The sequence below is a fragment of the Cheilinus undulatus genome, linkage group 20 (genome assembly GCF_018320785.1).
Source record: "Cheilinus undulatus linkage group 20, ASM1832078v1, whole genome shotgun sequence".
Classification (NCBI taxonomy): domain Eukaryota; kingdom Metazoa; phylum Chordata; class Actinopteri; order Labriformes; family Labridae; genus Cheilinus; species Cheilinus undulatus.
In genome coordinates, this window is record NC_054884.1 from 33,323,411 (window position 1) to 33,337,343 (window position 13,933).

Sequence of the window (13,933 nt, forward strand, 5' to 3'; positions counted from 1 at the left end):
CTCCTCTTAAACTGCCATGACAGAGAGGGCACTTATTATGGAAAAATGGAGCTCTGGGGTTCAATACAGCGAATGCTTCTACTGTCTTAATGATTTATGCAACATGGAGTGTTGTCATGATAGCAGAACTTCAACCTTCTGTATGCGAACAATAAGCAACAATATTGATACCTAGTGTGGAAATTACAGACATGTTAGCAGTGTTTCGTTACCAGTGTTTTTGTGCAGTTTTTTCTGCACTAGAGTTTTTTGGAAATCTCTGAATTTTGTATTTTTGCAAGAAATGACTCAATATCGTATGTGTAAGAGATCTATTTGTGTTGGTGTTGTATCAAAATAGGTATCCATATCATTTGAACCCCAGGAAACAGACAAAAACAATACCAACATTTGAAATTAAAACTATGATAGTAGACCTACCATGGGTTTTCCATACTCCCCAGTGTTGGAAACAACTACAGTAGTTCTACTTTAAAGCAACGACATGCTGAATTACTTTGTTGCAGATGTTTTATAGCCATATGAGGAGCTGGGATTCTGCTTCAGCATTCACTAAAACAAATGCAGAGTTGTAAGAAAGGTGCAGCCTACATTGTCATAATATGACTTAAAATAAACTGTGCTGACGCAGTTCCTTGCAGTAAATGTCGAGGGGTATTATTAGAGCTGTTATTTATCTTGGATGTCTTGTTCTGCTGCTGTTCATTCATCATTTTTTAGAACAGCGAGGGAACAGAAAAGTTTTATTCCACCTTCCTCAGGGGCTCTCTGGAAGCTTTTAGGAGTGTATGAAGTGTTTAAATGTCCCTGTAACAGACGGCAGGAACTTTCAGAAAACATTCTCCACTCTGACGCTGAATCTCATCCTGTCTTCCCAGGTTCGTGGCCCAGAATGCAATGCGCCTACAGAAACTGGGAGTGACGCATGTGCTTAACGTGGCGGAGGGAACCTCCTTCATGCACGTCAACACAAGCGTGGAGTTCTACGCCGGCACGGGAATCACGTACCACGGCATCCAGGCCAATGACACGGAGCAGTTCAACCTCAGTGCCTTCTTTGAGGAGGGGGCTGATTTTATCGACAAAGCCCTAGCACATAATAACGGCAAAGGTAAGTTTTTATTCTGTTTATTTTGGTGCTATGTGGAGAATTAAAGCTCATCCTTGTTCTTTCTTGCCTTTTTTCAAAGTGAAAATTGAGTTGTTTTACGTTGATAAACACTATCAAAGCATATTGCTTGCAGCCTCCTTAGATGTTTTTTTTTTTACGCTGATAACCTCTGAGTGTTTCTCGCCAGCTCTTGCTGTTTTCAGGTTATAAAATTTGGTTCGAGACACTTCTTGACCCCCCAGTTGCTAAAATTAAGTCTGTTTGAAGTTGTTTTGTGTGCCGAGCAAACCAAATTTTTTCCCGGTATTGGATTTAGTTTTCAAGATTACTCCCCTGAAAAGAGAAATTTGTCAACTTTATTGTGGGCGAAGTTGATATCATAAGTCCTGCCCCCTCTTGATTTTGATTGGTCAAGACATAACATTGTCAGCCTCCCAAAAGTTAGACTATTTTCAACTGAGTGCAGCAATAAAACAGCTGATTCTTTTGTGTTTAGGATGCTGAGCAACAAAAAATGTTAGATACAGAAGATAGCTGCAGTGTGTGTGTGGAGACAAGCCCTTTATTTCAATTTTTTAATTATCATTATTATTTTTTTTTTTTGGGGTGGGCTTCTATGCCTTAATCAAGGTTGCAGATAGGATGGTCGATAGGGTAGGAAACTTAACTGAGAGAGGAACCACAGACCAGATTTGAACCCAGGTCATCTGATGAAGAACAGTAGCTTCTGTTCATGGGACACACACACATACGACTAGGCTGCCATCCATATCTGGGTATAAGGGGTCAACTAGACTTGATTAAGGTCCTTGAAGATACTCCTCCTCCAAAAGGCTTCTTCAGTTCTAAAGTGACCAGGGCCAGGGCCCGAATTGTAGCCTCTGTAGGCGAAATGTCTTCAGGGACCTCAATCGAGTCCAGTTGACTCCTTGACCTGGATGAATGAGAACCTGAACTCGACTACCAGCACCTCCCTTGAGTGCTGTTTGAACTGTTTAAAGACATTCTTCAATAGGGAAACATATTGATGGTTATTTTCAGTGCTGCTGAATGTGCATCACACTTTGAATAAACAATTCCATATCCACAGTTAGTAGAGATAGCGCCACCTGCCTCTGGCCAGTCTTATAACCCACATTCCTGTGCTAATTGCAGACACACCTTGCTTGGTTCAAGTGGTTTTGTTCCAGTTTAACCAGACACAGGTTAAAGCAGGCCCACTGATTGACGCTACAGCCCCATCTTGTGGTAGGTGGCTGCATCACAGCTTGGACGCGACATTTAACCAACATTTTGGGCCTATAGATTTAAGTTATTAGTTCAACTAACTCAACATTCTTGTGCCAAGTAGCGAGGATGATTACGTTCAATGATTTCATCCTCTGACCACTCACACCCAGCCCCTCTGCATTATCCACTAAATATCTGAGCATCCTTTGGTTCGTTTCTTGGTTTTTCAGCTATTTTATCTATTGGTTGCCACCTACTACAGCTGGTGAGCATAACAGAGTAATTCATGTTGCAGCCAGAGATCAAGGTATTGAAAGTAGAGCCAAACAGAAATGACTGTAGCAATAATGCATAGGAATGTATGTCAATGAATGTGCCAATGTGTCAGAAAACATTTACTTTATTTGTTTTTTGGTGCTTTGTCATTCTCCGGGACTATTTCTTAAATAAATATGTGTAAACTAGCAGTGTTAATAAAACAAGTCACGAAGGATCAGCTGTGCTATGTTACTTTACCAGCTGCCACACAAAAGTGTCAGGGGCAGTTTCCAGTTCAATTGGACTGCTTCATTGGAGCTGCTGCTCTAGCTTTCAGCAGCCTTCTGATCTTACGACACATTTTTCACCTCAACAAGAAATCTTGAGCTGTTTCAGTCTCATGAGATCTCGTCAAACCTCTAGTGCAAACATTTTATCTATAAATAGGTTTATAATCATTCATAACTTAGGGTCAGCATAAAGTAGTGCAGTTTTACTAGATGTAAACAAATTGAAGATCTAGCTGTTCTGATTGTGTTCAGAATTACATAGAAAACAACAGGTTGTCACACTTTGTAGAATTTCTTGATGTGACTTTTTCTTCGTAAATGCAAATGTCCTGAAACCAAAAGAGAGCCGAGGATTTGTTTGAAGAAAATCCCTCAAAGGTAGAGCAGATCAAAGTGCCTCTCTCCCTTCAGAAGCTCGAGCTTTAAAGTCATTTGTTTCCACAGGTGGAACATGAAAAAAGCCTCTTTTGTTGTCCGCCTGACAGAAGATACAAGCATTAAGGTGTTTTATGATTCAGCCTCTGTTTGCTTCCTTCCTGTGGATCTTAAAGTGGAAAAGACAGGAGACAATGGTGTTGACTGTGACAGACTCAAGCTAAATCTGCCACACTCCTGAGTCTTGCTCCATATTCCATTATCAGATCAGATTGATGTCAGCATTTTGGACATAACCCATAAATAAGACTGTAGCGCTAAACTTTAAACCAAATTAGAATAAAACAATCAGTGCAATAAATGATTTATTGGAATGGTCAAAATCAAATCAGAGTTCACACTTAGACACTTGAAATCCAACATGACAGATTCTGATGTCACACTACCTGAAACTTAGGTATGATACCTGGGAAAACAAATATGAAGGACCTGTTTTGGTGGCTGTTTCAAAACCACAATAAGAAAAATGAGAGTCCTGAGAGCTCGAGATGGGCTGATTTGATCCCAGTGTCTGATGTCAGAACAATCCAGGCTCAGCAAACTAGACTGGGTATCAGCGACCATGTGCTGATCCATAGGTTCGATACCTGAGGTGGATCTATGCACATCTGACCTTGCAAAGCCAGTGTCATCAGGCAGATCCGTCTTACAACGCTTCAAGCTGAGTAATTTTTGCGTGGGCTGAGAATGGCTAAACCAGTAAGCTTCACCTGAGGAAAATGAGGCAGTAGCTGTGAGCGTATTTTTACTGCTAACCAGTCAGCAATGGTGACCAGGGAAGTAGCTATAGCTACGTCCAAGCTAATCCAGAGTTGAACAGCTTTTCTGAATAAAAAGAGGAGGCTGTTCTAGGTGGAAATTTTTTTTTTTTTGCTCTTCTCTTGACTGGTCTCAGCAAGAAACTGATGTAACAGCTGGCTCCACTGATAGTAACTCACATACAGATATATAGTCTACTCCCTGGAGCGATGCATACCCACTGTGTCATGTTAAGTCACTCTGATCAGCTTGTAATGAATGTGATGGACAGAATGTTTGCCCATTAACCGCCGAGATTTTTTTCAAAGGTTCTGTCCTTCCCAAAAACAGTGTATGTTGCCCTGATGGAGGCGAAATAAATCCCATGCAATGGATATATGAAGCAGCCTATCTGGTGTGTCAGGTTAGTGCATAGCATAGAGGATGCTAACAACTTATGCTAACCAGTTTGAATGAATTTCACTCTTGTTATAGCGACAACTGCAAGCAAGTTCTTCACAGCTCTTGTTTCAAGGGTATGCAGGTACGAACAAGTTTAAACAAAAACAAAGAAGGCAGGTGCAAAGAAAACTAAACTAAGAAGCAGTCAGCTTTGTCAGCTGTGTTTCAAAGACAGGGTAAACTGCACATGCAGTGCAGTTAATCGAGGGTTCACTGTGACAGCAGAGGGCGAGTGATGATATTAGGGTAGTACAAAGACTCTTGGGCAAACAGCATTTTCAATTCATATACATTTATTAGGACTGTCAAGATTAACATTTTTAATTTAAGTTAATCTCTGAGTAATTAAGCTTACATTTTTTATTATATTTTAAAATTCTGAAATCACATTAGTACTGTTTTTGTTTAATTTGGGAATTTCGTACTGCCTTAAGTTAGGGTGAATGACATCCTGCTCAGATAAACACCTGGTTTTATTTTGAAAGACTATAAGGACGTTTAGCTAAATTGAAGATTATGATATGAGCTTTATCAAGGAAAAAGGAACTTGTTATGGATTGAACAGAAAATTTTTGGGACAGTAAAAAGGTAAATGATTTATAACACAAGGTGTAGATGATTTTTGACTTGTCCACTCAGAGTTTTTAAAAGAGAAATGAGACATTAAGGAGGACTTAGTTTATATCACTGTGGCCACAGGGAGACGCTATAGCTCAACCAAAGTGTGCTAAAGGGGCAATAACACATTCTGATAAAAGAATAAATGAATGCACTAATGATGGGTCGTAATCAATCCTGATTAGGGCTGAACGATTCACAAAAATAATCTAATTGCGATTTTTTTCCCTCCAATTTGCAATTGCAATTTGATATGCATGGTTATTAGGTTCCTCATCTTGTGTATTTTTCAACAAGTAAAAGCAATAAATAATCCTATATTATAACCTACATTCAGCCAGGAACACTCTCATCAAACATTGAACCATTTCACTATGAAATGCATCTACAGTTTTACTTGGAAGGCCCTGCTCAAAAAAATTGCTCCCTTGGTTAGTCATCAACATGTTTTGACTTTCAGGGAGTGCAGGACTAGGAAACCCCCCTATGGAGAGATACATTTATGACAATATGTATTGAAAGCAATAGAATTAGTTCAGAAGCAATGAACCCATAGTAGGATGAATCTGAATATGAGGGAGCAACAAGATTTATGCTGTAAAGGAGGAGGCTGGGGTGGAGGAGGTTAAATTCTGCCAGCAGCAGCTGTGTGGTGCATCAGTATTAATTTAAGCAAGGATCAGAAGAAAGTACATCATGTTTGAATATTGAGAGAAAAAGCTGTGATATGCTGTGGGAGCTGGGAGGGATAATTGGTATCAGCTGGTTATTGGCTGATTGCAGCTGGGCGTGAACTTACACTAAGCTTCATCAATATCAGATAGAATGAAGTAGGGCAGAACTAATAAAGAACATATCTGACAGTAATTCATTTTGCTCATTTTGCAAATTTGATATCAATCCCTTTATGAAGGTGATTATCATTTTTATTTCGTTCTTGTTTTGATCAAGACAAACATAAAAGGAACCAAAAAGGAGGATTTTTGTAAACCATTCTCAACTGCTAAAAATGAATCTATCAAACTGGTATTCTGACACCCCTAGTAATTTCTGAAAATTGTAATACCAAGTTGAGAAAACCTGATGCTCCCAGTCTCATCCTTACAATAACAAATCTAAGTTATTGATTAAAAACTCTCATCAGATTTGTGGTATTGCACCTTTCAAAGCTGGATAAGGGCTTCATTACTGAAAGTATGAAAGTATGGGAAATCTTTACATCCTTAGTGCCAGGTGTAATATTTCTCATGTGTCTGGAGATCGAACATGCTGACTGATGAGAACTTCAATCCCAGGAGGCCTCCCAACAAAAATAAATCTTTCCAACCTCTCCTAAAGGTGCAACTAATTTTACTTAATTTGTCCCTGCGCATGGGGGATGAGTTTAATTAGTGTGCTGAAGATGTATTTTCTGGCATGGATTTGTTGTCAGCTTTGACACAGAAAAGCAGTTTTGCAGAGGAGCATGAACACAGAGGAGCGAACTTTAACAAGGACTGTGAAGGAGGAGAGCAGTAAAAGATGAAGGATAAAGGAGAGTAAAAAGTGTCTCTCCTCTGCCTGCAGCCTGCTGTTGCTGTAGTTTGACATTGTGGATTGTGTAACATTATCTTTGACATTTTGTGACCTCTCGCTGCTGGCTCTGTAAAGGTCACAGGTCTCGGGTTTTAATGAGGAGCTGCATGGATGCATTGTTCCTCTGCGTCTGCTGTAATGACGCATGAGGTCACTGTAAGAGCTGCACGGCATGTTTAAAGGACCACGCTGCATACTCTAAAATGTATTCTACAATTAGAAACAAGCAGCAAGATTATCAGCATGTTCATCCAATCAGTGTTCTTTAAATTAGCAATGGATCAATGATTGTTTTTTTTTTAATTATTAAAGTTAAAAATTGTATTTTATAGTTGAACATACATGGCCCAATGTTAACGATAGCACATCTCTCAGCTTGTTAGACATTCTATTGTCAGATTTTAAACAGGTTTTCCTTGTTTTGGATCGTGTCTTGATCCCATTCGGCCAAAAAGTGGTTGCTCAGATACAGGTGAGAAAGCCTAGCTTCCAGTCATTATTGAAATTCCTCTCAAAGTTGTTCACTCAGGTAAAGGTCAGGACTAAACCAGCTGGTTCCTCCACCTCATGCTTGTCTGACTGTGACTACTGTTCAGTTTCATAAGCACAGTCACAGTCATACTAGAAGGACAAATGACCTTGATGTCAAACATACTCAAACATACCACAAAGTGTCAAACCAGCTTAACGTCTGCATGTCCAGCTGCAGCCATGTTGAAGCTTTAAATGATAACTTCTCTGGAAGGAAGGGGCCTTGTCCCAACCTTGAAGAAGTAGCCAGATACCAGATTAATGTTCACGTATCATGTTGCCCCCCCCCCCCCCCCCCCCCTTAGACAGTGTGCATTTGTTGTTAGAGGTTTGTTAAGCTGGCAAAGGCTTAAGAAACCAGGGCGAAAACTATTTCCTCATGAGTAACTCTACCAGTAAAGATGCCTCATTATAAAGACTTAAATAGAGCATTCAGAAAGTATTCAGACACCCTTCCCTTATTTTAGTTTTATTATGTTGCAGCCGGATGCTACAGTCAAATAAAAATCATTTTTTTCCTTATTAATCTACACTCAGTACCCAGTAAGGATAAAATTAGATTAAATTTTAATATGGCTTGCTGCTATTTTCAAATCACAAAAGGTGCAATATTTCTTTCAACTGATATTTGGGTCAAAATACCAGTTTAAACTTTTTTTTTTTTTTTTTTGCAGCAGAGATGTTATGCCACTGATCATCAACTGGAGGCCCGGGGGCCACATCAGGCCTCCCACAGCTTCCTATTTGGCCCCCAGAATCTTCATTTAATTCAGAAAAAGTGCTGAAGAAAAAAATACATTGCTGTATATAGGGTATCCGTTCTATCTTTCCTTTCATGAACTTTACAGATATTTAAAGTAACTCCATAAATAAGTGAGAATGAAACATTTTTTTTTTAAAGATTGGCTCAATGTTTGATCAGTTTTACAAAAACCCAACTATTATTAACCATGATTAGCAAATAAAATGCATGACAAACGTACTCATAAGTAAAGCTGAACGGTTTGGGAAAATAATCTAATTGAGATTTTTTTTTACCCAATATTGCGATTTAATACGCGATTATTTCTTAAGTTCCTCATCCCATGTATCGCCAGAGATCCTGGAGATGGGACTGAGTTCCATCACTGCAACCCTTCACTGTTCTGGACTTTATAGCAAAGTGAGGCAGAAGCCTCTCTTCAGAGCAAACACATGAAAGCCTGCTTAGAGTTTGCAAATAAAACAAAGAACTCCATGCAAATGCCAAGAAAATCAACTGGCTTCTTTTTAGCTGAGGGTTGGTGTGTGAACTAGTGCTGTATACTCTTGTCCTGAGTTCTACAGCCCAGTTAAAAAGTGCTGTTAGCAGGCAACCAGCACCATTACTCCTGCTGAAACTTACTGCATTGTTAGTCCAATAAAATCACTAATAATAAAAATTAAAAGTGGTAGCAAAAAAACGTATCTAATTGCTGTTTTGCACAGTTAGGGCATCACTTTGTGTGTCTCTGAGCTGTATTTTTAGCAGCCAGCTAACACTGCCTTTCAGAGGCTTTAGTAACATGATGCTTTGCTAGCTTGTGACCTTCTTTGTCTTGTATTTGTTTGTATATCGACCAGGTACGTCAATTGGCATGCGGTTAGGGAATTTAAGGAGTGCTTGGAAAGGTCATTTTGGTTCACATATGTAAGTTTAAACAAGAATTAGGGGTTGAAATAAGGAGTGACAGCCCTACTAGTGAGTGAGTGATGGAGTGAGAAAATGAGTGAAGTCATGAGCCAGAGATCCTGCGTGTTGAACAAGAGGATACAGTATCAGAACAACATTGATCTGTGGCAGGCAGGGTGATTAGGTATTGAAGAGGTCATCTCATTGGCAGCAGACTCTCCTGGATGGAGAATAGAGGAGGGAGACTCTATATTGGAGGTGAGGAGAGGAGGAGTGTTGTGGGGGGGTAACACCAGGAGAGGGACAGAGGGAGGTGTTGGGTTTCAAATAAAGTGCAGAATCTGCAGATCTGAGCAGAGCCCGACACATCAGCTGCTCCGTGAACGCTGCCAAGTTAGAGTTCTCCTGAGGTTTTGGCCGTCAGTGATGAAAGTGTAGTCAAATAGAGACACATCTTAGAGGGCAATAAAAACAATTAACAAGTTTATAAAGACATGGCATGAAAATACAAACAGCAGAGAGCATGCATGTAATCCACAGTAATACACAGATGGTGCATACTTTTGAACAGATGTATGCTCCCTGTAGGACGTATCTGCAGTAAAGATGATTGACTTTGTCTGCAGCAGAGGTCGGGACTTCTATTTGCATATCGTGGCTGGAAAGATGCTTCGTATGCAAGCTTGGTCGCAGCATATGTTCCCAAAACACTGGTACTGTTATTTCTTTATTTTCTTTGTTAGTTTCTTCTTTCCCTCCTCATTTTTCTTCAGGTGCTCCATGTTTTTCTCTTTTATAAGGTGAGAGAGAGAGTAAAAAAATAGAGCAGATATGCTGCACTTTTTCACCACATTTTTGTCATTTTAAATACTAAAGTACTTTTCACAACCACATGTTTTAAAACATAACAGCCTACGTTATTTTAATGACTGATGATAAGGAAACAAAAGAAATTGTTTTTAACCAAAGCAGCTGTGAAGCAGCTGTGTCTAATTTCCACAAATGATTTGGCAATGTCAAGTACAGAAATGCAAACAAATTAAGAGGAGTTTGCCTGAAATTTTTGATATTTGGAAACAAGAAATAACCCAATATTGAGTACTAAGCCTGGGCTATTAATCAGAGTTTAGATTAATTAGCAGTATTGCCAACTGCAATATACCAATTGCAGATGCTGCAATATTTTTTTAGTCTAAAATGTGCGTCAAAATACCAATTTAATGCAATTTTTTCAGCAGAGACGGTATTCTACACATTATGCAAATCAGACCCATGCGAAATAGTAAAGCTGTCGATGTCCATGGACACTGGGCATTGATATTATGGTTACAACATGTGCAAAAATGCTGACTAGACATAATTGAAGGCGTAAAATAATCAATGATGTGGTTAGATTTACATGGAGGTATGAAAATTGAAGGTAGTTGATTGGTGAAAGTGTGCATATTAGGTGAGGCTTTTACCACAGTGACCATTGAAAGGTCATCAGGGTGACTCTGTGACTGTTGAGCGTCAAGATGTTCTTAAGTGTCTATTCGGCTGAACGCTCATTTACATTTCATTTAACTGACTAGTCTAGAGAGGAGAAAACCCCTAGAAACAGTCAAATTCCTCACAGGGTCACTGTGTCAGCGGATGTGATGTTCGCCTGATACACTCTCTACAGCGTGGCTAACATTAAAAGCTAGCGCCGCCAGCCTTCGTTCCTCTTTGCAGATAAATATCGTGGTTTGATATTTGGCCTCTTTTCACATCGATTGGGTAGTTATACGTGAGTTCAACCCTCAACAGCCTACATACCACTTTATTTCCATTTACTACTCTAGAAAACTGTCGTACTGCGGTTTTCCTACTACATGCTAACCACTAAGCCACCACTGAGCATCTCATATTTACATCTGGTGAAGTGCCAGACAGGAAGGCAGCGGCCATTAAATGAAGCTACAGTGGCCTCTAGTGGCGGGAGGTTCATTACAGGTTTTTTTTTTCAGAGATTTATTTTTGGGGCATTTTTGTGCCTCTATTTGATAGAGGAGGACAGTGGATAGAGTCAGAAACAGGGACGAGAGTGGGGTAAAGGGCCTTAGGCCGGATTTGAACCCGGGCCGTCCGCGTACATAGGGCATGCCTTAAACCACTAGGCAACCTGCGCCCCTCATTACAGTTTAAAAGAGCATTATAGACCGGGATTTAAAGCCTGTGTTGATAAAAAAAATGATATGTAATTAGTTTAACCGACTAGTAAATCCTGCGCCGGCTAATTGGATAAATAATTTTAACCATTTTACTGATTAACTGTGTGTAACCCTAGTTGAGTGGTCAACAGACTGAGTGACAGCCTGAGGGAAGAAACTGTTTCTGTCTCTGGATTATTTTGGCATGCAGTGCCCTGTAACACCTACCAGCAAGTAGGAGTTTAAAAAGTTTGTGTCGGGGTAGTGCAGTGGCTGCAGCGATGTTACCGGCCCATTTCCTGAGAGCCTTCCAAGTATGTATGTGCACTTAATCCAGGAATGGAAAAGGATCACTGTGTGCTGCTGCTCCCCTGCCCTGACAGGGAGATGTTGTACAACCCAATGGCCAGGGGAACAAAAGAGTCCTGAGTCTGTTGGTGTCTGTTGGTTTTAATTTGTTAAAGAAATAGCAGCTGGCATGTTTTTGTGCTGTTATCAGTCTAATGCAGGCTTTCAATGTGTGCTAATCATTAAACTGTATTTTTAAATACAATTGACACAGCATCCAAACATTTTGGAAATAGCCTTTGTCTTATTTTGTTTTCTCTGTTTTTTTTTTTTTCTCCAGGTAAGGTGTATGTCCACTGCAGAGAAGGCTACAGCCGCTCTCCCACCATGGTCGTCGCTTACCTTATGCTGCGCCACAAAATGGACGCCCGGCAGGCTGTGGCCACGGTGAGGCATAAGAGAGAAATCGGCCCGAATGACGGCTTCCTTCGCCAACTGTGCCAACTGAACGAGAAGCTGGCCAAAGAGGGCAAGCTGAACGGGGAGGTGGGCAAACTAAAGACCAAATGAAGGCGGGGAGAGACCCTTTACCCTCCTCCCATCATGCCTTTCACAGGTTTTCAGCTGCTCTCAGAGACTGACCCCGCCTTGACCAAACCAGCACCCATCTGACTACAGGGGTATTCTGAGACACAAACATACATGCATTTATCTGTAGATAACTCTCCCTCATGCACACACTCAATCTCACACACGCTGTTTTTATTTCTCCGATTCACATCTGCTCCTCAGAGGACGTCTGTCAGTCTTCTGTCTGAGAGCAGGAGCTCAAAACTTTACACAAACACCTTTTACTTTCCTTTTTTAAACTCTACACCACACAGAGTTATGTGCAGACGTGTCACTGCTAGTACCTGAAAGCTCTGAATCTCTGTCATGTTCGAGCTGAGATACTGAAAGCATTCCTTCAACTCCCACAAAACCTCTCCCTGATTTTTTGAGATTATAGCACAATCATTCCATAGTTTTCCACTGCCGGGAGTGTCGCTCATGTCTCCACCAAGAAGGAGATCTTCCAAATGAACTCTAAAAGTCACACAGAGGGAACAAGTTTAGTTATGTGGAAAGTGATTGATGGATCCCAAACATTCCATAAATCAGAAACAGCCCCACAGAGTTTTGTTTGTCAAATTCAAACCTAAAAACTCTTTTTCCTTCTACCTGTATGGGCAGATATTTGATGCACAAAACAAATTTTTCAGACTTAAATGCACGCTGTAGCTCAATGTAGCACTTCAGTCGGTATCCTTGACTGTGCAACCTCCAGTTTGACAGAGGTAGAATTTAAATTTTTGTTGCTTTTGACAAGAGTAGCCACATCACAAACAGCAGCAAAGGTTAAGCTAATTAAGAATGATCCTGCAATTGAAGAAAAGCTTAATACCATAGTTTCAAGTAAGTTTTTCTTTGTATAAAGAGGCTTATTAACAAATTCAACCACCTCCCCTGCGCTGAAAACTATATATAAAATAAGTATAGTAATAAGTATAAGTAATAAAAGTTATATAAAACATAACTTTGATCATTAAAATGTCCTGTCATAAATGCTCTGCAGATGAATTAAAAAAGACAAAACGACAAAGATTTTGTTATTCACAGCGCCATTACTTACAAGCAGAAAGTAATAGAAGCTCTCAGATGTGGGTTGGGATCCAGATGTGGGACCCAGTTGAGATCCATAGCACTGATTTTGAAAATTAAAGTCAATACCAATGCGCAGAATAACAATGGAGCAAATAGTTTATATTTAGACTGATATATTTTAGTGCTTCTTTGAGTTTAATACTCCCACTATGCCAGGGGTCATCAGCTACATAGTACTATGACCAGCTTTTCCTTAGTGGACATTTTGGGTCTGGCTTTCAAATAAACTGAAATAAGAAGACATTTTGTTCTAATTAACGTGTTTTTAAAATATTCTCCTTTCTTTTAAATGTATGCTATTTTAAGCCTCTAAAAATTAGATAAGTTCCTGTACCATAGCCAGCCTCAAGGGGGCGGTTGAGATATTTTAGCTGAATATTTCAGTAGTCCCTATCTGCAGGCTCGCAGGCAGCAGTTTCAGGACTGCAGAACTAGGACCCATGCTTTGTCAAAACAGCGCCACCAGTGGAGTGTAGGAGCCTTGCGATTAGACAAGTTACAGCAGGTTCAGATGGACCACAGATTCAGGACTGTAGAGGCAGGACCCATGTTTTCGCAACAGCGTCACCCAGCAAAGTCATTGCACATTGCAATTAAGTTGCTCGAGTTAACGCGACTTTGATAGGCAGGAATTTAAAGTTAACTTGAAGTACTTTTTCATTATAAGTGGGTTTTTTCCATTTTATTTAACTGTTTTATACATGGCAGGCCACTGTTTCCCCAAAGTCTTTGATCCCCATTAAATTCCCATACTCTTTTTCCTAATTTTTCTTAAGTTTCCACTAAATACAACACAAAACAAGTGAACAAACAGAACATTTAGAACAGAACCAGGGGATAAGTGGGGTACAGGGCTTGTTGAAGGCTT

At 40.0% G+C, this 13,933-nt stretch overlaps 1 protein-coding gene across 1 annotated transcript in view; it reads left to right on the forward strand.

Moving 5' to 3' along the window:
* dusp3a (dual specificity phosphatase 3a) overlaps positions 1 to 12,919 on the forward strand; it is a 29,806-nt gene extending 16,887 nt beyond the window's left edge. Inside the window, exons 2-3 of the mRNA XM_041816367.1 lie at positions 879 to 1,111; positions 11,702 to 12,919. Of these exons, the coding sequence (XP_041672301.1) occupies positions 879 to 1,111; positions 11,702 to 11,931 (463 nt within the window). The 3' untranslated portion in view covers positions 11,932 to 12,919. The remainder of the gene's footprint in view (positions 1 to 878; positions 1,112 to 11,701) is intronic.
* The last annotated feature ends 1,014 nt before the right edge of the window (positions 12,920 to 13,933 follow it).